The sequence below is a fragment of the Colletotrichum fructicola genome (genome assembly GCF_000319635.2).
Source record: "Colletotrichum fructicola Nara gc5 chromosome Unknown KSG_Nara_v1_contig01, whole genome shotgun sequence".
NCBI lineage: Eukaryota > Fungi > Ascomycota > Sordariomycetes > Glomerellales > Glomerellaceae > Colletotrichum > Colletotrichum fructicola.
The window spans coordinates 6,586,604-6,612,593 of record NW_027094051.1 but is presented as its reverse complement, the minus strand read 5'-3'; the positions used below and the strand labels follow the sequence as shown (position 1 = coordinate 6,612,593).

Sequence of the window (25,990 nt, the reverse complement as noted above, 5' to 3'; positions counted from 1 at the left end):
ATGGCATCCTCATCGCCCGTAGCCCATCCATACTCGTGGACTGACACCGCCCTCCCGCTGGGCCTCGAACTGCGACCGCACGGCTATATCATTACCGCCTTCCTCGTGGTCCTCGTCACATCCGTCGCCTTCACACTGGCGAAACGGGACAACAGCATCCCCTTCGTCGATCCGCCGACATGGCTCCGCCCCCGGCCGCTGGCACGGATGGACTTCTTGAAAACGGGGATGAGCGTCCTTGACAAGGCGAAGTCCGCGTTTGCGGACAAGCCGTTTAGGGTGTTGTCGGAGAACGGCGATTTGACGGTGTTGCCTCCGCGGTTTGCTCATAGTATCCGGAATGAGGATGACTTGAACTTTGGGGCGTTTATCAAGGCGGTACGTACTTTTCGCGTCGTTGTGCATCATACAGCTGTTTCAAGTTGCATTGTTGGTTGTTGGTTTATTGTCAAACATATTGGTATATTAACGTATGTCACGTAGGATTTCCATTACGGCATTGCGGGTTTCGAGCCTTTCGGCTTCGTTGACCATGACTCTCAGATCTTGCAGAATGTGGCGAGGAAGCAGCTTACGAAGTACCTCAGTAAGTGGCCTTTAACTGTCGGACATGCACTCAAGCTGACTAGACGGACTTTTAGACACGGTAACTGAACCGCTCTCACTCGAAACAGCCTTTGCAGCAAGCCACATCTTTGGCGAGTCCCCCGGTATGCCTTCACCGCAAGAGTCTCCATTCCCTTCCGACGCTCTCAAACTAAATTCTCCCCGAAAGAATGGCGCTCAGTCCCCGCCAAAGACGCAATCCTCGACCTCGTCGCGCGCCTCTCCTCGCGCGTCTTCCTCGGCGACGAGCTCTGCCGCAACGAGGCCTGGCTGCGCGTCACCAAGGACTACACCGTCATCTCCTTCATGGCCGCGATGAAGCTCACCTTCGTGCCCCGGCCCCTGCGGCCCCTGGTGCACTGGTTCCTCCCGGACTGCCGCCTCGTGCGGCAGCACCTGGCGCAGGCGCGCGCGCTCATCAGCGGCGTGATCGAGCAGCGGCGCGCCGCCAAGCGCGAGGCCGCGGCCAAGGGGGAGGAGGCGCCGAGCTACAACGACGCGATCGAGTGGGCGGAGATGGAGTGCAAAGGGCAGGCGTATGACGCGGCTGTGTTCCAGCTTACATTGAGCTTCGCCGCTATACACACGACGACTGATCTATTGGCGCAGACGATGCTGTTCCTTGCGAACCAGCCTGAGCTGATCACGCCGCTGCGCGAGGAGGTTGTGCAGGTGTTGAAGGCGGAGGGGTGGAGGAAGACGGCACTGTATAATATGAAGCTGATGGATAGCGCGCTGAAGGAGACGCAGCGGATGAAGCCGAACTCAATGTGTAAGCTCTCGTGCTCCCGGAGATGAGAACGCAGTGTCCCGACTGACGATTATCTCTAGTCCAAATGCGCCGCCTCGCAACCAAGGACATCACCCTCGACGAAGGCATCACGATCCGGCGCGGCGAGCGCGTCGTCGTCGACGCATCCGCAATGAAAGACCCCAAGATCCACGGCGAGGATGCGGACACGTACGACATCTACCGGTTCCGGCGCATGCGCGAGGAGCCCGGCAAGATGCACAAGGCGCAGCTGGTGACGACGAGCCCCGAGCACCTGGCGTTCGGCCACGGGCAGCACGCGTGCCCGGGGCGGTTCTTCGCGTCGAACGAGGTCAAGGTGGCGCTGTGCCATCTGCTGCTCAAGTACGACTGGAAGCTGGCGCCCGGCAACACCGCGGACCCGTTCGTGGTGGGGGTCGCGAGGCAGATCAACCCGAAGACTGTAATTATGTTTCGCAGGAGGAAGGAGGAGTTGGATATTGACTCGTTGGACTTTGCGGTCGAGGGTGGTGAGAGGGAGTAAGATTGCTTGGGGGACGTGCTAAAGACTTTTTTCTCTCAGAATGTTCTGTTGTCAACTCAGTTTCCTTGTATTCATAACCCGGACCACAATGTCTGAATCGAACCTCTGTCTTAATATTAACGGTATTATGCTCTGCCGTTGAAGCGACGGAGTTGCAATAGTCGAACCACCAATGTTGACGATTCAAACACGATCCAGAGCGGATTCATGTAACGTCTCCTGAATCGTGTGGGAGGAGTCCATCGCTGGGCTGGTAGGGCTCTGGAGATCCGCCTGGCTTCCGAGCAAGCATGTCCACGGCCCCGCCGAGTTGCCGTTCAGAGACTTGAACGACTCGATCACTTACCCAATGCGTACAGAACCACTGTTGCGAGTCCAAATCGAACTGAACACGTGTACGTAGTGAAAGCCGTTTTCATTGCTGGAGAATTCTGAGTGTTGGCTGGTTTCCGTGTCAACAATCTCACGAAAAGGACCCCACGAAGCTTGCATCGCGGGGTTAGGTAATAGGTAACCTGACAGGCGCCGTCTCCAGTCGACGCCGCAGACGCACACTACCCTCGACTGCCGGCCCCCACCCTCCCGAGATCGAAACACTGCATCTGATGTTTGCTGCCCGACAACTGACAAGTGACACGCGATAAGAACCAACAGACCCGTGCAGCAAGCGGGCCACCCGCCAGCCCGCGCGATATCTTTCGCAGTCTCTGCAAAAAGACTCCCAATAAGGGGAAATTGTCATGAGCGCCGTTGGTGGCCGAGCGCTGCAAAAACTGGCGCACCGCGCGGGCAATGGGCCAATGACAAACCTGTTCTCCTCAGGCGACTGTGGGCCGGGTCGAGGGCAGCGGGCGCCGTTAATTGGTCCGCATGGCACGGAGTGCGGGGCCGGGGAATGGCTTGGCCGGCAGCCCGGGGTCATCCGCAATCCGGGCTCTCGTTTCCCCCTCAAACCCCCAAAACTGCCCGTTCCCCCCCTTCCCACGCCTTCGAAGGGTCTCGCCTACTAGTCGCCCGCCGCTCGCAACCAACCTGTCCCCCTTGACAATTTAAACAAGAATCCCCCTTTCCTCTTTTCTTTTCTTTTCTCCCGCGTCATTAGTGGAGCGGTGGTGCTCCTGTCACATCTCGCCCGGCCCCCTCCTCGATCCTTTCTCACAAGCTAGCCACGCCCGAAGCTGAAAGAGGGGAGAGACAGATCTGGCTGCGTGTCCGTACCTAGGTAGTGCGAGATCTCTATCTATGGTAGTCCCAGTGGGTTTTCATGTTTCACTGCACGGTCCCCCCCCTCCTGCGCGCGCGCACCGCAGCCGGCTATTCGTACCATCATGGCCAACAGCCAACCGCCCGCGACGTCCTCCACCACCACCATCACCATCACCACGAACAACGCCCGTGATGCCGCCGCATCGCTCCAGCAGAAGCCGCCCCCGAGGAAGAGGAAGTCGACCCCGCGCTCTCGAGAGGGCTGCTTGACCTGCCGGTAAGCTCCTTTCTGTCGAGTCGCCACATCGCGCCCGCCCACGCGCACGCGCCGTGTACCTTTTTACTTTTTCTCTCATTTCTCTGTGGTGTTTTCCCCCGACAGGCCCGCTGCGGCTGCAACCCCCCTGGATTTTTCATCACTTTTTCATGTTTCTGAGTTGCGATGAGCGGGAATTTCGGGCAACGCGACACGTGTGTGAGAATGACAGAAAAAGAGAGAAGAGAAAAGACATGGAGCGCGCAGATACTTCAGCAATGGCAAAGGCTGACTTTGTGACGTTCTCGCGACCAACAGCACGCGGCGTGTGAAATGTGACGAGACCAAGCCAAAGTGCAACAACTGCATCAGACATCAATCGGGCTGCACCTGGCCCGACCCGCCTCGCCGCGGCGCCGGCGCAGCAGCGGCAAACGTGCCCCTGCGACCGGCGGCCGAGCAGCAGCAGCACCTCACCGTCGCCCTGCGCCCGGCCCTCACCACCTCCGCCGTCAAGCTCACCCAGAAGACGGAGCGCGCCTTCAAGTACTTCCAGACCGAGTCCGCGCGGCAGTTCGCCGGCTACTTCGACAACGACTTCTGGGCCGTCACCGTCCTCCAGCTGGCGCACGCCGAGCCGTGCGTCGCGCAGATCCTCGTCGCCCTCGGCGCCCGCCACGAGGGCTACCGCAACGACGTCGTCGCCAGGCAGCCCGACCCGGACGCCGTCATGCTGTGCCGCCGCGCCGACGAGGAGTACACCAAGGCCCTGCACCTCTTCAAGCGCCACATCCACGCCCGCCAGTGGACCGACCTGCACGTCACCCTCACCTGCGCCGCGCTGTGCATCGCCTTCGACTGGCTGCGCGGCACCGAGGCCGATGCCAACATCCACCTGCAGACGAGCCTCAACACCATGGCCATGTGGCTCTCCGACACGGCCCCGCTCGCCCCCGCCGAGCGCGCCGGCATGACCCCCGTCGACTCGCCCGAGGGCCGCTTCATCCAGAAGGCGCTCAAGCCCATCTTCATCACCATGGCGCTGCACACGCGCTCGCTGCCGTCGCCGCCGACGATCCCCGTGCAGGTCGTCTCCGCGGAGGACGGGCACTTTGGCCCCTTCGCGACGCTGACCGAGGCGCGCGACGGGCTGGTGCTGCTGCTCGCGTACATCTTCCCCGAGTTCATCACGTACTACACGACGGACTTCTACGGCGACACGACGACGATGCAGAAGGACCCGCTCGGCTCGCTGCGGCGCTGGGAGGACGCGCTGAACGAGTACCTCGCGCGGCACCCCGAGGAGTCGGCGGACCCGCGCGCGGACATTCTGAGGCTGTGGCACATTGGCGCGACGCTGCTCTTCCTCGGCGAGAACAACACCACCGAGGGCGAGAACTTCTACGACACGATGGTGCCGCAGTTCGAGTACCAGATCGGGCTCGCGGAGCGGCTGATCGAGACGACGGAGATCCCGCAGTGGCGGTTCAGCGTGGACATGGGCGCCATCTCGTGCCTGTACCACACGGCCGTCAAGTGCCGCAACCCGGACATCCGACGAAGGGCGATCGCGCTGCTGAAGCGGTGGCCGCGCCGGGAGGCTGTGTATGATAGCCTCGCGTGCGCGGCGCTCGCGGAGGAGATTGTCAAGATTGAGGAGGGCGCGTTGAGGGAGGCGGCGGCGGCGGCGGAGGCGGTGGAGGAGGTGGTGGTGCGCAGCGAGGGCGACGTGCCCCGCCACGCGCGGATATCGGGCAAGGTGTGGTCGGAGTGCTACCGGGACGACAGCGGGCAGAGGTATAACGAGTTATGGGTGAGGCGCGAGGGCGAGGCGGAGTGGAGTGAGGAACCCAGGAGGGTGGTTTGGTGATATCCCCATCTCTTCGATAAAACAAAGAAAAAAGCAGCATTTTTTGAAGCCTTCTCTTCGGATTTTCTTTGTGGTTAAGAGCATATTAGATTATCATTCAGTAGTCAATAATTGTCGGAACACAGCACGACTTTGACATCACATTCGTTGGGCTCATGTGAGTTTTGGGGTTGTATGCTGGCAATATGGCTGTGAACATTGTTGGCGACTATAGTCTTATCGTAAGCAGTGCAATGATCACTTCATAATATGACTCTCAAGAGTTATATATAAATCGGTTTCGCAAACGTTTTGTGTCCTTGGATGCGTGTTGAAGGTTTAAGATAATATTCATAACGTCCATGGAAGCGTAGCGTGACGCGGGAATTAAGTTAGGAAAATAATAAATGTCTAAAATCATACCACATTAAAGCATGCATGAAAATGACCAAATTTGATATAATTATAAGCAGAAAACACAAAGAACTCATCCAGGTATGGTTTCAAACGAACCAGACGCTTGTGGGCAGCGAAATACAATCACGGCCAAACAACTTCAACTGTTCAAGACTCGTGAGGCGGCATTCGTCGGCGACGTGGATTACGTAATCTTCCAATGCCGTCACAAGCCAGCCCCACCCATGACAACACTGCAATTGGCAAAGTAAAATCATCACATCCTTCCAGCTCCTCGGTATCTCAACCCTCGCAACTCACCCACGCAACACAGCAAATGTCACAGACGCAATAGTACCAAAGAGCACGTTGCTCCGCGAGGCAACACGGCACACCCGCCCACCATGCGCGAGTTCATGAACTACGTCCAGGGTGCCTTCTACGAGGCTACCGGCTGGAACCGCGACAACTCCTACTCATCGCTCAACTCGACCGCCGATGGTGCGTCCTCTCCGCCAACCTGCCCGCTGCTGCCGCTTTTGGGCTCAATTAGGCTAACTTGAGCCACCCTTCCAGCTCTCCTCAACTTCCCGACACCGCAGGGCCTGCGTCTCACCCTCTCGTCCCTCGCAACCCCCCACTACGCAACCTCCTACCAGCTCGGCTCCGTGGGAGTCGTCGATGGCTCCATCTCCTACCTCTACTCCTCCGTGCCCCTCCGCGCAAGCCTCACCCCGCAGTCCGACGCGGTCCCTCTGCCGGCGCTCCTCCGCTCCTACCGTCCGCTCGCCGACCTCCCCCGACGCCTGCCTGCAGCCACCCCATACCCGCTCCTCAGCCCCGCCGCCGCGTCGCTGCTCTACGGCCGCCTCTACCTCCCCGAGTCGCTCCTCGAGGCCCTCGTCGTCAAGCGCGTGTCCCCCGCGCTGCAGCTCCAGCTCAGCGCCGTCTCGAGCAAGAACCTGCGCAACGGCGGCACGCTGCTGGGCCTGGCGCAGTACGACGTCGGGCGGTATGCGGTGGAAGGCCTGGCCTCGTCCGATGGCGGGCTGCTGGGCTTCAGGGGCGTGTACAACTTTGGAGGCGACGCGGAGGACATACCACCACCACAGCCGCCGCCTCCGACACCGGCGACACGGCCTGCGAACGGCAAGCCCGGGGCCGAGGACGCCAAGGAGCGCATCTACGGCCGCTTCAGCGCCGGCGGGGAGATCTACTACGGCACGCTGAACAAGTCGGGCGGCGTCAGCCTCGGCGGGCGCTTCGCGACGCTGCCGGAGCACCGCGGGACGCCGCTCACGGCGACGCTGACGCTGAACCCGCTCATGGGTAACATCAGCGCGAGCTACGCCGTCGTGGCGGGCCGGCACTGCAGCCTCGCGACAAGGATGGACTTTAATGTGTACAGCTACGAGAGCGACTGGTCCGTGGGCATGGAGCTGTGGCGCAAGAACCTGCTGCGCAGCGACCTCGACCAGCAGCAGCAGCAGCAGCAGCAGCATCCCGCGCTTTCGGCGGAAAATTTCCTGAAGAAGGAGCGGAGTTTTCAGGCGAAGATGGAGTGGCGGCTGGATGACCCCCCGCCGGCGCCGGCGCCCGAGGTGAAGCCGAGGCTGGTTGTGGAGGAGAAGCGGAAGAAGAAGCCGAGGGAACGCAGCTTTCAGGCGAAGATGGAGTGGAGATTGGACGATCCAGCGGCGGTGGATGATGGGACGACGAGGACGATGCCGGGAGGGGCACCGGGTGCGGGTGCCGTGGACGACGAGTACACCAGCGTCATCAAGGCGCGGATCGACCAGCACATGAAGATTGGGGTGCTGTGGGAGGGCAGGGTGAAGTCGCTGCTGTTCAGCCTCGGTAGCGCGATTGACCTGCGCAAGCTGGACTCGCCGTTCAGGACCCTGGGCGTGGAAATCCAGTTTTCATCATGAGAGCGGCGCCCACTCAGTATGCAGCTTGAACTGATGAGATGTAACGACGAGATGAGGTTGTTGCCGGATACGACGTGAGCTCCGACGCAGCGGTCTCAACCCCGACACGGCTTCGGTCTACCAATCCAGCAGTATGGGTCTCTAGGGCGCAAACCGAAGTGACGCCGCTGCAGCAGACGGCGTGCAGGAGGGAATATTGTGGTTGCATGAACTGGAATGGAAAGGGATACGACGGTCGTCGCCCACGCCGTGCCTCACGGTTAGGGGGTGTGCGTATGGTTGGTTGGCTGGCTACGCCCATAGACCAGGGTCAAAAGTTCCTCATCAACAGAGTCTCCATTCGTTTTGCGCAGCAATATGGAGGGTTCATTTCTCGAGATTCCTCCTCCCATGTCCTCAGCCAAGCCATGCATGGAAGGCCCTTCAGTGGAGGAGGCGGCCGGCTTGGCTAAAGCTTGGTTCGTGGATGGAGCTGACTGCCAAGCTTCCTTGGCGATGAGTTGGTTCTACGACTTGAGGATGGCTTCTCGGTTCTGGATAGAGAGGGCTTGGGCACTGCTGGGGGTTATTGCGTGCATTTGATGGTGCATGCTTGACAGGGTCGTGGACGGTGGTCTTGGGCTGCTCAGACTGCTTCATCAGTCCGGCAGGACCATGTACCTGGCCTGACAAGTACAAGGAACGTCTGCCAAACTGGGCGAATGATATTTCGTGTATAGATAATGTAGACCCGTGTCGAGTCAAAAGCACCACAGCTCCTGAATCGTCCATCGCAACGATAAAGAAAGCACCTGAACATAACATCCCGTAATACCACAAGTCCGCGGAGTGACCGACGCAGATGCACTTGATATCTAGCGCGCAGCCATCGCAGCTCTATCCTTCATGCAGCCAGTCAGTAGCAGCGTCAAGTCGCAATCAGCAGAGACACCACCAGTCAGAGTGTGAAGTCATGAGGGGGAGGTAGGTTGTCTGTCGTCGGGCGAGTGACCCAGGCATGACACACCTTGCGCGGGAAATAATGAGAAGAGTGAGGACCTTGATGGTTAAGCTAGTGCGGAGAACCTTGATGGCCAAGCTCTCGGGCCAATCAGAGCGGGCATATTCTGGTGCAAAAAATCTGAATGGCGACAGACGGTGGGGCGGGCGCGGCGGAGCTACCTTAGCGCCTGGGAGCAGGGATGGAGCCAGTTTCAAAGCTGACGCTCCCACCACACAGGTGTTGCACAGGCTACAACTGCACAGCTGCTGGGACTCGTGGAGACTCGAACCGTGTTGTCCAGTTTTTGAGGGGCCAACTAGGAAGTTGGGGGATGCGCTGATGAAAAGAGAGTTTATCTTATTGTTCTATTTCCCCTGTTTTTCTACTGAATGTGGTGATAGGGCCGAGGACGTAATTTAGAGCATCAGTAAGAAAAATAAACAATGTCCTGCTGTTTTCGGGCATGCGCTGCAGGGAGTGGTGTCTCGACCAGTGTCTTGGTCCTGTTCCAAGCGTTTGCGCTTCGCTTCTCTGCTGATAAGGGAAGCGCGCCTGTGAGGTAACGACGGGACCCAGCTGCTAAAGTGGACCCTCCAACGTCGGGCCATCAAGGTCCTCACTTTTGTATACGATTTTTGCGCGCATGGCAGCAGCCACCTGCGCCGCTGCCGTCTACCATGGAGCTCAGCTCCCTGCACCCTTTCCTCTCTCTCTGCCCTTTTTTTCCCCGACCACGAGCGACGACATCCCAACCATCGAAACTCTATCTTGAGACGATTCTGTATTCTTGGACATTTCAGGAAACATCTCCAAACTGTAAAAAAAGCAACTTCGGCTCGTCCTTCCCCCAAGACGGCTCCAGTTATCTGCATCGTCTTTACCTTGTCCACTTTACCCGGGACACACAGAAGCGCCTCGGCTGCGTGCACCTTGACGTCGTCTGCGTCTCGTCCGTCTCGCGCGTCCCCCTCCGACAAGAGAACCACAAGAAATAAACCGGACAAGACGACGAAATAAGATCCTGCTCCTTTCCTCCTGCAGGGTGTCGGGTTTACCGACCTTTTGTGGTTCTCCCGTTCCCTCGTCGAGTCCATTGCCGTTAGCGGGGGGGTGTGTCCGTCCTCTTATGTCCATCTAAACCGACGAACCCCCGCGACCGACGACCATCCGGGTTCTCGACATCTCTTTTCCCACCACCGGCGCCGCACCACTCACCCTCTCGTCTGTCGCCCACCCACCCCGCCCAGGAAGACCTCGAACTCCCCTTCTTCAACCTTTTCGAGGAGGAACCCCTGCTCAAGGCGCATTTTATATACTGCCCAGGTCCGCCTCAGAGCCTCATCTTCTCTTTACCAAGACGCCAAGCTGCAAGCCAAGACAGGCGAGGATCCATCACCACACAATCTTCATCGTCCCTTGCTGCTTCCCACCCCCGCCGACCAGCTCCCCGACAAGCTCAGCACTCTGTGTCACCACAAAGGTAGATGCAACCTGCCGGCACTTGACCCATTCCCCCGGGAACGCACAGTTCGAATCTCCCGTCATCCAGGACGCCGTCGTGGTGCAGCCAAGGCTTGAACGCGTGTAACCTTTAAGCCGCCATCGCCTGAAGGATTTCTACCTGTTCGGAGAAGACGCTTGTCCCCCTTGCTGTTTCATAGCATTCACCTCCAACAACAACCAACATGAACCCTCTTCAGATTTCTGCGGCGAGGCTTCTCGCTGCCCGCCAGGACGCTGGCTCCGATGCCACCACCAATGCCTGCGGCGCGGCCGCCGTCGACGTGAGCAACATGCCTCTGCGCATCGCCTCCATCTTCATCATCCTCGTCGCCTCGCTTCTCGGCGGTTTCCTGCCCATCTTCCTCGCGAGGACCACCAGGATGCACGTCCCCAAGATGACCTTCTTTATCTTCAAGTATGTCGGTACCGGTGTCATCATCGCCACTGCCTGGATGCACCTGCTCGCTCCCGGTGTCGAGGCTCTTCACAACGAGTGCTTGGCTCCCAGGCTCGGAGACTACGACTGGGCCTTTGCCATTGGCCTAATGACCGTCATGGTCATGTTCCTCATTGAGATGGTTGCCTCCAACATGACCAGCGGCAGCGCCTTCTCCCACAGCCACGACCACGAGATGAACGGCACTGGTGCTGTCGCTGTCAAGTCCAAGGACCAGGCGACCGACGGTAGCGCCAGCGAGGTTTGCCCCCACGACAACGGCGACGCTGAGAGAGGCAACGGCTTCGTCGACCCCAGAAAGGTGCCCGGACTTCCGGACGACGTCAGCTACCCTCCCGGCGGACGCGACCACCTTGGCCACGCGCGCGATCACGTCGAGGGAGACAGCCACTCCGGTCTCACCGGTCAGCTCACGGCCATCTTCATCCTCGAGTTCGGTGTTGTGTTCCACTCCATTTTCATCGGTCTCGTCCTCGCCACCAGCGATGAGCTCGTCGTCCTACTCATCGTCTTGACTTTCCACCAGTTCTTCGAGGGTCTCGGTCTCGGCTCCCGTCTCGCTGTCGCTCAATGGCCCTCGCATGGAAAGTGGTGGCCGCACATCCTCGCCTGCTTGTACGGACTCTCGACCCCAGTTGCCATCGCCGTCGGTCTTGCCGCCAGACCCAGCAGCGCCGAGACGCAGACTCTCGTCAACGGCATCTTCGACTCTATCAGCGCCGGAATTCTCATGTACACGGGTCTCGTCGAGCTGCTGGCGCACGAGTTTATGTTTAACCCCCAGATGCGCAACTCTCCGCTCAAGATCCAGCTCTTTGCTTTCGGCTGCGTTGCCCTCGGCGCCTGCGTGATGGCCGTCCTGGCCAACTGGGCCTAGGAGCATAACTGGTGGCGGAAGCCGTTGCACTGAACTGAACTGAACTAGACGTTGAAAATGGATAGATATGGGACATGGGATATGTATGGGATTGGGATTGAGAATGATACCTGGGTCTTGTGAGCCTGCTCTGCTGTATGGTTTGAGGGATTCCCGTCGTAGGCATTTTGGATTTTTTGCATTGGCAGGAGTTCTGCATCCTGCCTTCAGGGCACATAATAATGATTATTGATTCGAGACTTGACGCATCCGTTCAACTATTGTGACTGGTGATGCCGCGCTGAGCGTTGTGTGAGTAGTGGCATTGAAGGTGTCCATCTAGGTCTCAACTATGCAGGAGTAACATGTGACAATGACAGCGTCAGTGAGAAGGCTCTCAATATCAAATTCGAGTCCCTGGTCTTGACAACATGAATCTTCGATCTCTCACGTCGGCCCCGAATCTGCAGAACCTACCCCACCTCGAAGCCGCATCCAATTGCAGTTAGCGCACGCCATCTTACCTAATTCACAGGCTCTGCTCACGTGACTCAATGCACGGACCACAAGGGCTTTCCAACCCTGCCCCCGCGAGTCGCAATTTTCCAAACCACCAAACTTTTTTTCCGTGATCGCAAAAAGCAGCTTGTTGATCCGACCGACTTCATCGCCCAACTTTTTTTCCAAACGCCCAGCGCCGTACCAGTCCCTCCCCCTCCCAACCCAACCCAATCAATACCGCAAAAATGGCCGGTGGTGTCTCTGTCCGCGATGTCGATGTAGGTTTCAACCGCTACCCTTGAAGAAAAGCCCGATTTCCGAATCTCGAAAAAATATCAGCCGTTGTTCCGTCCTTCCGACCGAGATGTGTGTGTTTCGATGACGCCGCGCACGACTGCCACTGCCGCATCTGAAAAGACGGCCGATTACGACGGACTCCCGACCTGATCCTCTCGCCATGCCTCCTTCGGGGTGTCGCGGAGACGCTGACCACGAGAGGGACATGTTTGATGTAGCGATGGTTGGGAGGAAGACCTGGTCGTTCGGAAGGGCAGTCTGCGCGGCGAGGAACTGGTGCATCACGGGAACGAAGGCGGAAGACGGCCAACTGCAACACATGAGAGGAACAATGGAGCAGGCGTGAGGGAGTCGAAAGACTTCTGATGACGGAATCATTGCTAATTGGTCCTTTTTTCTCCCGCGACAGGCGCAAAAGTTCATCAACGCCTACGCTGCGTTCCTGAAGCGTCAGGGCAAGCTGCCCATTCCCGGTATGTTCCTTTCCCTCCTCCCCAACGTCTTGTCCATGCATGGGGCAATGAAGGATGACAGCTGGCTAACCACACTTCTTGCCAGGTTGGGTCGACATCGTCAAGACCGGTCCCGCCAAGGAGCTCCCTCCCCAGGACATTGACTGGTTCTACGTGCGCGCCGCCTCCGTCGCCCGCCACATCTACCTCCGCAAGACCGTCGGTGTCGGCCGCCTCCGCAAGGTCCACGGCTCCGCCAAGAACCGCGGCGTCCGCCCCAGCCACCACGTCGACGCCTCCGGCTCCGTCGACCGCAAGATCTGCCAGGCCCTCGAGAAGATTGGCGTCCTTGAGCAGGACGAGGAGAAGGGTGGCCGCCGCATCACCCAGTCCGGCCAGCGTGACTTGGACCGTACGTCTTGTCCCCCTCTCTTGACTCAAAGCATCTTGGCTTCGTTTATACTGACTTGTTTCACTAGGTATCGCCCAGACCACCGCCGAGGCTGAGGAGGATGAGGAGGATGATGAGTAGATTATTCCTCTAGACGAAGTACTGTCGCAATAAAAAATCAAGGGCAAGGGCTTTTCTGGGCTTTCACGGACAATCAAAAATGGGCATTTCACTGGGGGTTTTAGGCGTCTGAAAATGGATGTTTTCACGATTGAGAAGAGAGTAATGACTTTATTCTGCTTGGTTGGAAAATGCCTTTCCTTCCGGATATCCCAAATTCAAGTCCCCCCCGCTCGCTTGCCTTTCCATCCTGCATGTCTTGTTGTCTTCTCGGTGTGTTGGTGTTGGTGTTCTTGTCGTGTGGTGTTTGGTGCGAATAGCGCCTTCCATGCCTGTTGCTGCTGTTCCTGCTGGCTTTTCGGTTTCGTACTGTCGGCGAGTGAGGGCGTGTTGTCACCAGTGTCTGCCGCTGGCTGATTGCCGTCGTTGTGATTCATGTTCTGTCAAGTCCCGAGGGCCCTCCATCGTGCCAATTTCGAGGCGCTTGCCGTGGTCCGTTCTGTTGTATGTAGTTCCAGTTTCGTCGACTCGGACTCAACACCAGCGCTTGCGAGCTGCTCGAACTCATTGGATTTCATATCATCGCGCCTTCCCGATTCCTTCTTGCCCCGAGTCGCCTTACTCGAAGCCGCCTTCGACGCCCCGAGACCACATCCTTCAACCCCACCAAGACATCGAAAGATCAGTTGCTCTCGGCCGGCCGCTCTCACACGCACCATCTCTTCGTCAGCATCCCCAACGCATGAAACTCTCTGTCTGAGGCACCTTGCTGTTCGAATAGGTCCTTCCTGCGATCTCGATATTGAGCGCTTCCCGCGATACCACCTCCACCTCCACTTCTTCCCCCTCACACTCTCCTCTCGACTCAGTCAACCTTCCACCAGAGAACAACGCATCACACCAGCCTGCTGAAGCCTGACGGACGCCCTCTCGCCTCTCTCTCATTCTTCGCTTCCTCCTCCTCCATCTTTCACGTCGCGACTTCCTAGATGAGTTGTAAGTTTCCTGCTTTCTCGGCGACAGTACCTCGTCTTCGACGTCGACCTCTTCACCTAACCATATTCTCTTCTCAATCAACTATCCGCAACGCAACTCGAGACTAGTCTACTTTTGACAGACGCAGGCGCTCTCTTCTTTCTGGGACATTCTCCTGTTCTACCTGCGCCGCGGCTTCCTCATTGGATTGGGCCACTACTGCGATCTGGACGTCTACTTTCTCGGCGACATCTCCACCACCTCAACCTCTCTCTATTTTCTTTTCCGTTCTCACCCACCGCCTCACAACAATCAGCACCTTCGCCGGGAAACATCAGGTTTCTGGTCCCTGTTGTCACTTTTTACCCTTTCTGCGTTTCGCTCGTTCGACCCCACATTCTCAAATTTGAAGTCCTCACCACCTTCCACTGCTCTCCCTCTTTCGTCCAGGCTATACTGCCATCCGCGCTCCTTCCGTCGTTGAGATCGCCGATATCCTCTGGTTCTTCTCGCGCCGGTGGCTCTTTTCTTTGTTCACAACGTCCCGCTCCAAACCACCAGTTACCAACTCAACTCGTCTCCGCAAACCTCAGCAACTCTCAAAGCACAACCACTCAGCCAGTTCTCAATATTCAAATTATCAATTCATTCCGACAAGATGGAGGAGCAGCCCGAGTCTCAGCAGGTCGACCCGATGGAGCTTGATACTCCCGACTGCATCATCAAGACCGAGGAAGTCGACGAGCCCGTCATTTTCGACAACCTCCCCATCATTCCCATCGACAAACCACAAGAGAAAGTTTTCTTTTTCAAAAGGATGGAAGGAAGCAACGCCAGATTCGACGCGATGATACAAGTAGGCGATGGGGAATTGCGCCCAGATGCGGTGGAAGCCGGCACGGAAAACGCAGTGTGGGAAGTCACCGACGGTCTTTACCTGTACCGTCAAGCGGGACTATCCTTCAAAGTCCTGCAGTCCGTGGGTGTTGCCGAGTACACATCCCCAGAGAGATCGTTTCATCGAGTCAAGCACCTGTTCAGTCTCAAGACTTGTGCCTTCCTGGCCAATCGCGACATACATGGGGACCTCCAGGTTTTGAAGCTAGCGCTCTCCGGTAACATGTTCGACCTGGCTCGGCCTGAGGATCATACATTCATCGTTCATCATTCGAAATGGACTAAACGTGTCAAACATCTTGCGGAGCTGCTGGGCCTCAAGATGGGCTCCCCATATGACGGCGCTGGCAAGGGGCCTACTGAGGACGATATCGGCAATTGGGCTGCGGGCCATACCGCGAAGAAGCTGTCGACATACGCTATTTATACAATGCTGCAGCTGCATGTGTTCGGCGACCAGAAAATCAAGCGTGTCACGATGGCGGATTTGAAGCACCTCAAAAATTGCCTCCGCAAGAACGGTCTGGCCCCGCGCTTTGAGATCCACCTTACCCGCGAGCCATGCGGCGTACCTCACAAGCCCGGAAAATGCGTCCCTTTTGTTCAGCGACTGGCATATCTTACGGGCATCGATTTCACGATCCATCACTGGGAAGACAACGTCATCCTAGATGGGACGGTGCCTGCACGACAGAAGAAGAAGGAGATGTTCAAGAAGAGTCGTGCAGACGGCGGAGGCGAAGACACAGACGCAGAGGACTACGATTCCGAAGGTGAAGATCTGGACCTGACGCTCGCCGAACAGTACCCCGACGACTGGGAGGCCATAGTCCGCAACGGATTCGAGCAGGTCGATCCCGACGAGCACATCTACCCGGCGCGCGAGGTGGCTGACACGTTCCCCGACGAGGCCAACTCCAACCCCCTCCCCCCTCTTCGCATCTCAGATGATACTATCCGCAAGTTCGGAGATCGCGTCCTCCAGTTCAAGCGCCCCCGCGAAGAGGTCTTGAAGCCTTTGCCGGCCACCCCCGTCACGGAGGAAGAGATGCTCCTTATGAGAGACCCGTACGCGGCCTCAACTCAGGACTCGACAAGCTATTTCTTTGAGGGCACGGGCCCCGCCTCTGAGCCCGAAGAACATGAGCAACGCCGCTCCAAGAAGAATCGTCAGAGGAAGGAGAAGCGTAGGCAAAAGAAACGCGCAAAGAGTGCTGCTGCCGCAGCTTCCAGACCAAACGGCATGTCCACACAAGGTACTTCATCGAACCAAGATTCGGATAGTGATGATTACTAATGAGCTATTGGAGTAGGAGGATTTGTTTTTGCAAGTCGTCTCGGGGCGTTGGCTCACTCGAGTCAACAGATTGGCTTCTGAACTTCGCATGAGGGCTTCAGAGCTGGGATGGATTGGTACATCAGCGAAATCTAATGGATATGAGACCGTGTCTGGTTACTCTCTTTGGGACTGTGCGTTCTTTTTGGAGTCACGGGATTGGAATTTGGTAGGGCTCGTGTTTCGCGGGATGCCTAGGCACGCGGGCCAGGAAAAGTATCGCCGAAGGGGCTCATAGAATTGCATTAGAAGAAAGAAGAGAGATTGAACATCATGGCCATATCATGCTGTTACTTCCCTGTGATAGTGTCCTGTTCGTTCATGGTGGTCAAGACTTCCGACATATCTTGCTATTGACCGATTGATATTACGTCCCACAGACACTCTTGTATCTACTCAACACTCAGCTCAAATGTGAAGTCGAAAGCCTTCGAGTAGCACTTATACTCCTCAAACGGCCTCGGCCCAACCGTCGCCGACCCAATCCCATGATTATCATAATCCAGATTCAAAATCGTCATATCCAACGGCTCTAAATCATGCGGGTGCTTCGCGTCGTCCAGGTCGAACGGCATATACCGCCTCGCCGTAAAACTGAACACATCCTCCCCCTCAGCCCGCCGCGCGTCGAGCGTCACATCCCCGTTACCGACCCTCACCCACCGCAGGTCCTCGCGGTTGCCGTTCTCCTGCGGGTAGTCATAGTACGTAAACAGCTCTTCCACGCTCGCCTCATACCGGCCCACGCGACAGCCCTGGTTCGTGTCCTTATAGTTCTCGCCCGGCCCGCGGCCGAACCACGACACCGCGTCGAAGTCGGCGGGGAGCACCGCCATGAGGCCGATGCGCGGGACGACCTCGGGCGTGTTGTTGCCGACGAAGTCGCCGCGCGCGTGCACGCTGAGGCTGCCGGCGGGGGAGACGGTATAGGTCAGGGATGCCTCGACGCCCCATTCGAGGGCCTTGGGCGCGACGCGGACGCGGTAGTGGACGACTAACCCGACGGAGGTGTCTTGCCAGGAGACGTCGCGGACTTGAGTGTGCATGCTACCGAGGCGCGCGTCGTCCCAGACGAGGGGCCCGTCGCCCCATTGCGAGGCGTCGTTTTGGGTCTGGGCGCGGTAGAAGTAGAGCTCCGGGCCGCGGGTGAAGATGGGGGTGTCGTTGACGGTCCAGGATACGTTGCCCTGGAGGAGGTCGAAGTCGAAGGCGGAGGAGGATGTGGAGGCTTTGAGGTGGGTCCTTTCTTGGGTGAAGTTGAGCGCGGAGGAGGATTGGCGGGTGGGGAGGGCGGCGCGCGCGGTGCGGTTTGCGGTTGCGGCTGGGGCGTTGACATGGAGTTGGTCCCAGGCAATGATGTGCCCCTTTTTAGCCCAGATTGTGTCGTTCTTGAGCGCGAACTCGACGGTGATCCAGGCTTCGCCTGAGAGCGTCGAGTTGCCGGTTGGGAGGGCGAGGGCGCGTTGTTCGCCGGCGGGGATGCTTCCCAGATCGAGGGGACGCGAGGATGTCGGGTTCTGGCCGTCTTGGATGATGTGCCACGAGGCGTCGAGCCAGTTGACGTTGAGGAAGTCGTAGTGGTTTGTGACAACCATTTGGTGACCGTCTTCTGAGAGGACCACGGTGATGGGCTGGATGGCCTTGGCGTACTCGATCAACGAGGGCATGGGGGTGTGGTCGGAGAGAGTGAGGCCGTCCATGATGAAGTCGGCGTCGTTGGGCTCGTCGCCAAAGTCTCCGCCGTAGGCGTAGTACTCAATGTCTCCCTCTTTCTTCAGAAGACCGTGATTGCTCCATTCCCAGACGAGACCGCCCTGGACGAGGGGCTCCGAGCGGAAGAGTTCGATGTATTCCTTCAGGCCGCCGGGTCCATTGCCCATTGCACTAGGGCCTTGTTAGCATAATTCAAAAGATTTGAAGAATCAACTTACTGTGCGTATTCACAGAGAATGAAGGGCTTGTCCGTGTGGTTACCAACCCACTCACGAACACTCGTCGGAGACTTGTACATCTGGCTGTACATATCTACCGACGTGGCATTCCGATCCGGCTCATAGTGAATTATCCTGCTAGGGTCGCGCTCCCTGATCCATGTCGTCATAGCGTCCAAGTTCCTCCCGTAGAAGCACTCATTGCCCAGCGACCAAATAATGACGGACGCGTGGTTCTTGAACCTCTCAACTAGCGCGTGCGCCCTGTCGATATACGCCGCTTCCCACTCGGGGTTATCCGACGTCCACTCGGCCGCCTTCTCGTCCGTCTCCTCGACCTTGCCAAAGCCGTGGCACTCGAGGTCCGCCTCGGAGATGAGGTAAAAGCCGAGCTCGTCGGCGACGTCGAAGAAGTCCGGGTGCGGCGGCTGGTGGGAGGTGCGGATGGTGTTGATGTTGGAGCGCTTCATACGGATGAGGTCGGCGCGCATGTTGGCGTACGGCACGGTGCGGCCTGATATGGCGTTGTGTTCGTGGCGGTTGACGCCGTAGATGGTGATGGGCTTGCCGTTGACGTGGAAGTTCGAGCCGACGACCTCGACGCGGCGGAGGCCGACGCGCTGGCTGATGGTGCGACCGTTGAAGGTGACCAGGAGGGTGTAGAGGGCGGGCGTCTCGGCGGACCAGAGGTGAAAGTCGTCGCCTGCGAGAGTGTGCTCGTAGATGGAAGACGATGCGCCGGTCCAGTCGTCGAGGGTGTCGCCGGCTGGGGAGAGAAGTTTGACGGTCAGATTGCCTTGGTCTCCCTGGATTGTCGTGTTGAGCCTGATGGTGCCGCTTGAGAAGGTGTCATCGATGTAGGTGTTGACTTGGTAATCCACAATGGAGGAGCGAGGGAACGGTATGAGGTAGACGTCTCTGAAGATACCGGAAAGCCACCATTGGTCTTGATCCTCGATGTAGGATCCATCGGACCATTGGTACACGCGTGCAGCGAGGGTGTTGGCTTCGCCAGGGGTGAGATAGTCCGTGATGTCGAATTCGTGGGAGTTACGGCTTCCTTGGCTGTAGCCGACCTCCTCGCCGTTGACCCAGACATGGAACGCGCTGTCGACGCCTTCAAAGCGGAGACGGATCTGCTGGTCCTCGTCCCAGTTCTCGGGGATCTCGAACTCTCTCCAGTACGATCCGGTGGGGTTCACGTACGAGACGTTGGGCGGGGTCACCGGGAAGGGGTAATCGATGTTGGTGTAGTGAGGGTAGCCGTAGCCCTGGCGCTGCCACATCCCCGGGACCTCGATGTCGTCCCAGGAAGTCGTGTTCGCGGTTTCCCAGATGGGAGCCTCGAAGGGGCTTTGATCGTAGTGAAACTTCCAGGTGCCATTGAGACTGAGGTACTCGCTCTGGTAGCGGTCGAAAGAGAGAGCCGCGTCTTCGCTGGCGTAGGAGTAGAAGTGTGCACGCGGAGCAAGCGTATTGCGGTGCAAGACATTCAGATTTGTCCAGTCCGGCAACGCACCCGGGAAGCCTAGGCCTGAGATGAGGTCCATGATGATCACAAATGAGCTCTCGCGAGCGACTTGGAAGACCTACTGGTGCCGTGGCTCTCCTAGGACCTGGCTGCCGCCAACAGCCGCCGCGCGACCTTTATAACGCGCCCCATAGCCTCTCTGGTTCCCATTGCCCAGTTCTTTAGTGTTCCAGAAAGAGGAACTCTTACTAACGCCTCGGCAGAAAATCCTGACGGAAAGGATCAGCATTCCCGGGCACTCTCACGGCTCCGGCTGGGCGCATGTCACGATCATGTCGCTGCGCCAAGAACCAAAAGAATCCCAACTGCCCCTCATTTGCACCGGTCGTCCAACCTGACTGCGGAGTGTCCCTCGATCGCGGGGTTCACGTGGGCGGATATGACGACTCTGAGTAGCATCGGCGACGCAAAAGTCCTCGTTTATGCGGTGATGCTTGGAATCGAAAAGCTGGGCAGCGGGGGAGAAGAAGCAAAGTCTGGGTCAAAATATGCATATTTCCGTTGTTTCCCCGCAATCGGTGGACCGTCGTCGTTGTGTGTCCGGTCCCGGTACCCCCGCGATCGACACGAGAGCGGGGAATAAGGCGACGGGCAGGGGTTGTGGTGTGACCGTCCATCGGGCCATTAAGACTCCGATGCAGTGGTGTGTGTAAGTCAAAGTCCATCGGTGATCGGGAGTCGTCCGACGTGCTTCAGTCGGTTCATCTATCTGCGAGCTTTTGGAGATGTGGAGTTCATCGGATCTCTGGTTGAGCTGCTGATGTAATGGTTCCGCGTCACATCGCCAAGACCCTTTGAGTGCTTAAGTTCATCCGACGGAAAAGGCATGCCAAGACCACGGCGGGTCCCGAGAAACATGAGATCATCGATTGGAGCAATGCGGTCGCAAAGGAAACAGACTATGCCAATGATCCTCTTAAGAACCCAAATAAACGAGTAAGTCATTCACAAGAAATCTTCATGTATAAATTCAATTTAGATACTCAAGACCGCCATCGTGAGGATAAGAACACTGCAGTCGCAGTTCAAAATGCGGCATTATGGGAAGCAAATATGAGCAGGCACAAATATGGAGTGCTCCGAGGAAAAGTCGTTCTACATTTTGTGCCTTCAAAATCGGAGTTTGTGTCCGAGTTTCAGAGTCCGAATCAGGTGTGTCGTTTCAGTCTCATGGTGTCGGCGCCATCATACATACCGTGCAGAGCTTCCGAGAACCTTCTTCTGGAAGCAATGATGATCCGCAACCTTGTTCCAAACCTACTTTCAGGTCAAGTAGGGCTCTTCACTTACTACACAGGAATCTAACAGGCAACTGCTGGTTGTTGTATCACCTGAAAGTCTGAGTAAATTAAAAGCTTTCGCCTGGCGAGCGATAACACTCATATTGAGTTTGCGACCCGGGGAAATATTCGTGATTATACAATTAGAACTGTTACTTTCCGCATTACTAGCGGGACTAGGCCCATAAAGCCAGAAACAGTAGACACGACAGGAACCACAGAAGATGTGCCGAGTCCCGATTGCTTAATGCGTTTAAAGTGTGCCGCAAGATCCGATACTCAGCCTCAAAGTCATTGGCCCCTGCACAAGACTTGCAGCTAGAGTGCGGGCATCAGCCTTGTTCAGAATTTGAAGTCTTCGGAGAAGGTGGGGTCACGTAAGTCGAAATCTGGCTCGGATGGCAGTAAGATATGAGCAAAATCTGGATCGGACTCCAATAAGAGGCCGTCAAACTAAGGAACCATCCGTGAAGACAAAAGGAAAACTTTGCCTCAAGAGATTGTCAAGTTAGTAGAAGAACATTCGCGGAGAAACGCGCCTGCAGTTCGATTAAATATGCTGCGGTTGTTAGAAAGTAGCCTAGTGTTTCTGGTTCGTTTGGAACCAACCCAATCAAGTCCGTCGCTCCACCTCGGAGAAAATGGGCTGAACCGAAACCGAGATAGATTTAAATGACTCAAGGTATCTAACTCCAAGTCTAGAATCGAACGAGATTCGACATAGAAACAGCATCCCACTTACTTCCACGGCCATGGCCTTGCATTCATGCAGATGCTATTAACCCAACTCCAGTCATCCAATTTGTCGATCACTGAAAAGTTCTTATAGAACATCGCTGCGAAATGTTCGCGTCAATACTTTTCGGCATCGTTTTGCTGACTCTTTCTGCTCGCGGGCAATTTGTCGCCCAGCCAGCAGACCTCAAGACGGTCAAAGGAGCGGCAGGAACCACTGTTCGATTTAAGCAAGTACCCAACGGAATATGCGAGACCGACCTGAATGTCAAATCCTTTGCCGGCTACGTGGATGTCAGCCCGACTCAGCACATTTACTTCTACCTAATTGAAGCGAAGCAGAATGCGACCTCCACACCGATGACGATCAGACTGGATGGGGGCCCGGGGGCTTCGTCCATGGGAGGACTGTTCCTCGAGCTCGGGCCTTGTACTATTGATGCGAGTGAAAAGGTGGTGAACAATCCAAACTCCTGGTCAGCCATTAGCAACATGCTGTTCATCGACCAGCCAGCAACTGTCGGCTTCTCGTTCACCAAACTGGTCAACGGCACTATCAACCCTAAGACCGCAGAGATTATTCCACAGCAGTGCACGTTAGCGGATCCGATGTGCGGCACGTACTCCTCCATGGATCTCTCTCTGACGCCGAACTCAACGGAAGAGGCTGCCAAGGTGTTCTATCAGGTGATGCAAGGAATCATGGGCGCCTTTCCTCAATACACAGCAAACGGTGTGCATATCACAGGTCAATCGTACGGCGGTCACTACGCACCGATCTTTGCTGACCACATCATGCTGCAAAACCAGCTCGGCGTACCCGATACCGTCAACGTACCCCTGAAATCCATTTCTATTGAAGACGGGTTCATGGATAGTCGCGTACAGTTTGGTGCGTATTTCAACTACTCAGTGTCACCCGGTAATCCATACGATCTCATGCCGTTCAACGATACCCTCCGTCAAAAGCTTTTCACCAACATGTTTGGCGCTGGAGGCTGTCAGGATAAACAGATAGCATGTAATAGCAACCCTACAGACAAGGTATGTGCGGATGCCGACGCCTTTTGCATAAAGAACGTCGAAGAGTTTTGGGATGTCAATACTGGCCGATTCGAGAACGACATACGATTGCTGTCACCAGCCCCCTACCCGGCACCGAACTTCATGGCATATCTCAACCGAGCCGACGTCCAAGCAGCCATCGGAGCCTCGAACAACTTCACTGTGGCCTCAGTACAGACCAGTATCAGGTTCAGCTCTACTGGCGATGACAGTCGCACGGGTGCGCTTGTCGTCCAGTCTATGAAGAATCTCCTCCAACAAGGCGTCACCGTCGCGCTGTTCACCGGCGATGCCGACTACGATAGCAACATGATCGGCGCTCAAATGGTGGCGGCTGAAGTCGGGGCCGCGAACTGGGCTTCTGCGGGGTTTGTGGATCTGTCAGCGAACAGTGACGGGCAGGTTCCTGGCCAGGTGAAGCAAGCAGATGGATTTTCATTCACGCGACTTTACTTTGCGGGGCACGATTCTGCCTTTAGCCAGCCAGAAGCCGCACGCCGAATACAAGAACGCGTGATCAAAGGCGTGGATATCGCAACTGGAACAACTCCGATGGTGTTTGGGAAGAATTTGATCACAAAGGGACCACCGGAAAGTCTTTTCAAAGAGGGGATGGCGACGGTTCAGACTAAGGCTTTGCCCAAGGGTACAACGTACGATCCACACACCCATCTGCCTGTACTACCAGGACGATCAGCTGCAGTAGACACCAGTGTCGCCGCTCAGGTTGATGGGGATCAGGACACGATGAGTCACCCACTAGCATTTATGACGGCAAAGAACATCAGGAAACTAGTCAGAGAGAACGAATCGATGATGGGAAGTTGAGCAAAGAATTTGGTCTTGATTGGTATATTTAGAAGCGCACTTCCGAAGTGTGGTAGTGGTTTTAGTGCTCAACTTGTTGAATGAGCATCCTTGACAGAGGTACGCTTGTACCTCAGCGCCAACTACATCTGAACCTGTGCAGGACCAAACGTGGAAATTCCACTCAGCAGTGGGCAAACACAATCATAAGGCAAGTCTTGAAATGAACGTGAAGCAAAGGAGCTTGGATACTCGATTGACACAAAACCGAAAAGGCATGCCTGTCAACGAGTCGTAGAAATTTGAAAAGAGATATCTTGATAAACCCACTTCATAAAAGTCAATAGCACCCCTGTCACAACCTATCCCGGATAACAAGCATGATATTAAAGGTTGGAAGTATCTCCATCACCACTCAACCTTTCCCCTTCGCGTTGGTATCGGTGTCAACATTCTTGGGCTGGCATCATGGACTTCCATATCACCCGACAAACTTTCTTCGGGTGTGTATATTACTGCTTATCGACGTGTTAGCTGTCACATCAGACGTGACTCTCTATCTCGTACTGTAGGGGCATTGTACAGATTAAAAAGTAAGAACCAACTTACTCTCTGTAGTTGAGGAAGCGGAACTTGTAGACGGATTGGTATCTTGATGGTCAAATCTCTTCAGGGATAGCAAAGCCTCTTGAAGAAGTTTCATCTTCTTCGCTAAAAGCACGTTTAGTAAGTAATGTATCGCCAGAAAGGTCTAGCCAGATGTTTGCCCACCTGTCATACGTTTCTCTCTTCCGCTATGCAGCGCCATTTCAATTTTGTTACGGTCAGCTATCCGACAGTAGGGTCTGCTAACAGAAGCTGGGGATTGACACGTTATAACAGTACACTGAGGTCGTGGTCTAGTCGTAAGTCGTAGGCTGGTGTTACGACCCGTAAACAAGGATAACAGCTGAACGACCCACTTGGGCGTCGGGCGGCTAGAACAGGACATTTGTACTGCAGGATCACGGGGACCACGGGGACAACAGGGACTCACTCGGAACGGAAGAACTATGGTACAAGTCACGTGATGATAAGATAAGAGAACGATCAGTGGAGCGCATAAGGAAACGCTCAGTGATCAGTGGGCTTTGCTAACTGATCGCGATCACCTCATGCACCTAGGTGATCACTCAGTAGTATGAACAGTGGAGTGAACAACAGGACTATTCAGGACTTGTATATAGCATGACCTGAGCCTCGCTCAAGGTCAGACTTCCATAGCTCTTTAGCAATCAACTTCGTATCAATCCTCACGGATGCTTTTAGCTTACCTTTACTGCGAATTACTTGTTGAGCCTAAGACTGATCACTTTAGCCTCTGAAAACCTGATCTACTACAGCCTACGACCTACGACCTAGCCACGACTACGACTACTGTTTCTTAGTGTCAATCCCCAACTTCTGTTAGCAGACCCTACTGTCGGATAGCTGACCGTAACAGCTGGTAGTAGATCGGTCTTCAGAGGCTAAGGTGATCAGTCTTAGGCTTAACAATGATTCGTAGTGAAGGTAAGCTGAGAGTATCCGTGAGGATAAATACTAAGTTAATCGCTGAAGAGCTATGGAAGTCTGACCTTGAGCGAGGCTCAGGTTATACTATATATAAGTTCTGAATAGTACCTCTTATCCTTATTACCGTTCCTCGTTCTAACGGAGTCCGTCTCTATTGAGTACGGCCTCCGTATCCTTAGTGTACGGATCTAATCTCTTATCTTATCGTCACGTAACTTATACTATAGTTTTTCCGTTCTGAGTGAGTCCCTGTTGTTCCCGTGATCCTGCAGTACAAATATCCTGTTCTAGCCGCCCGACGCCCAAGTGGGGTATTCAGCTATTATCCTTGTTTACGGGTCGTAACAAATTTCTCCAAGAATCTTCGAAACATCATGGAGTCCGTCGAGTTCCAGTTTCGACTTGACGTGGCTAAAGAAACCTAGACTCTGAGACAAACGGCGCACGTCCTCAGTTTCTGGGTGCCTGCAGCGAAAGTTGAATCCGTCCAGCGTGTAGGGTCTATGAACGCATGTCTCTTTTTCTTCTTTGTCTTCCAAGATAAACTAACCGAAGCTGAAATCATGACCACGACAGCGGTTTTGAACAACTGCTCTGAGTTGAAGAGCATCACGTGTTGTCAAATATGCTGCACGTGCCACAAAAACTGCCATTGTTCGATTGCCGCCATCACGAAAACTCTTCCGTTTTTCAAGTAGTCTGCTCAGCTTGGACGACTTGAGAGTTGAGATATCGTCATGGACGACCAGAATTGTGTTGCGAGACTTCGTCAATTGATGAA

General features: G+C 55.9%; 9 protein-coding genes across 9 annotated transcripts; 7 read left to right on the top strand and 2 right to left on the bottom strand.

Annotated features, from left to right (window-relative positions):
• Positions 1-1,901, top strand: P450-2-1 (Cytochrome P450 monooygenase 2; the record flags this gene model as incomplete). The annotated part of the gene is made up of 5 exons (XM_032028085.1): positions 1-378; positions 484-586; positions 642-710; positions 776-1,378; positions 1,438-1,901. The coding sequence occupies 5 exons, from the start codon at positions 1-3 to the stop codon at positions 1,899-1,901; spliced, it is 1,617 nt and encodes a 538-aa protein (XP_031875597.1).
• Positions 1,902-3,229: 1,328 nt separating this feature from the next.
• Positions 3,230-5,233, top strand: CGGC5_v001881 (putative transcriptional regulatory protein; the record flags this gene model as incomplete). The annotated part of the gene is made up of 2 exons (XM_032028086.1): positions 3,230-3,384; positions 3,682-5,233. 2 exons carry the CDS (start codon positions 3,230-3,232, stop codon positions 5,231-5,233), a joined length of 1,707 nt encoding a protein of 568 aa, XP_031875599.1.
• Positions 5,234-6,012: 779 nt separating this feature from the next.
• MDM10 (Mitochondrial distribution and morphology protein 10) lies at positions 6,013-7,539 on the top strand (the record flags this gene model as incomplete). Its single annotated transcript, XM_032028087.1, has 2 exons — positions 6,013-6,109; positions 6,185-7,539. 2 exons carry the CDS (start codon positions 6,013-6,015, stop codon positions 7,537-7,539), a joined length of 1,452 nt encoding a protein of 483 aa, XP_031875605.1.
• A 2,667-nt stretch (positions 7,540-10,206) lies between these two features.
• On the top strand, positions 10,207-11,358 carry ZRT2-2 (Zinc-regulated transporter 2; the record flags this gene model as incomplete). The annotated part of the gene is made up of 1 exon (XM_032028088.1): positions 10,207-11,358. The coding sequence occupies one exon, from the start codon at positions 10,207-10,209 to the stop codon at positions 11,356-11,358; it is 1,152 nt and encodes a 383-aa protein (XP_031875592.1).
• A 725-nt stretch (positions 11,359-12,083) lies between these two features.
• Positions 12,084-13,119, top strand: rps19 (40S ribosomal protein eS19; the record flags this gene model as incomplete). Its single annotated transcript, XM_032028089.1, has 4 exons — positions 12,084-12,116; positions 12,545-12,608; positions 12,694-12,999; positions 13,067-13,119. 4 exons carry the CDS (start codon positions 12,084-12,086, stop codon positions 13,117-13,119), a joined length of 456 nt encoding a protein of 151 aa, XP_031875600.1.
• Positions 13,120-14,731: 1,612 nt separating this feature from the next.
• Positions 14,732-16,348, top strand: CGGC5_v001877 (uncharacterized protein; the record flags this gene model as incomplete). The annotated part of the gene is made up of 2 exons (XM_032028090.2): positions 14,732-16,226; positions 16,284-16,348. 2 exons carry the CDS (start codon positions 14,732-14,734, stop codon positions 16,346-16,348), a joined length of 1,560 nt encoding a protein of 519 aa, XP_031875602.2.
• Positions 16,349-16,698: 350 nt separating this feature from the next.
• On the bottom strand, positions 16,699-19,787 carry lacZ-1 (Beta-galactosidase; the record flags this gene model as incomplete). The annotated part of the gene is made up of 2 exons (XM_032028092.1): positions 16,699-18,190; positions 18,238-19,787. The coding sequence occupies 2 exons, from the start codon at positions 19,785-19,787 to the stop codon at positions 16,699-16,701; spliced, it is 3,042 nt and encodes a 1,013-aa protein (XP_031875601.1).
• A 2,104-nt stretch (positions 19,788-21,891) lies between these two features.
• Positions 21,892-23,676, top strand: CGGC5_v001875 (Carboxypeptidase S1-like protein B; the record flags this gene model as incomplete). Its single annotated transcript, XM_032028094.1, has 1 exon — positions 21,892-23,676. One exon carries the CDS (start codon positions 21,892-21,894, stop codon positions 23,674-23,676), a length of 1,785 nt encoding a protein of 594 aa, XP_031875594.1.
• A 387-nt stretch (positions 23,677-24,063) lies between these two features.
• CGGC5_v001874 (uncharacterized protein) lies at positions 24,064-24,463 on the bottom strand (the record flags this gene model as incomplete). Its single annotated transcript, XM_032028095.2, has 3 exons — positions 24,064-24,173; positions 24,265-24,366; positions 24,427-24,463. 3 exons carry the CDS (start codon positions 24,461-24,463, stop codon positions 24,064-24,066), a joined length of 249 nt encoding a protein of 82 aa, XP_031875595.2.
• Between the last annotated feature and the right edge of the window lie 1,527 nt (positions 24,464-25,990).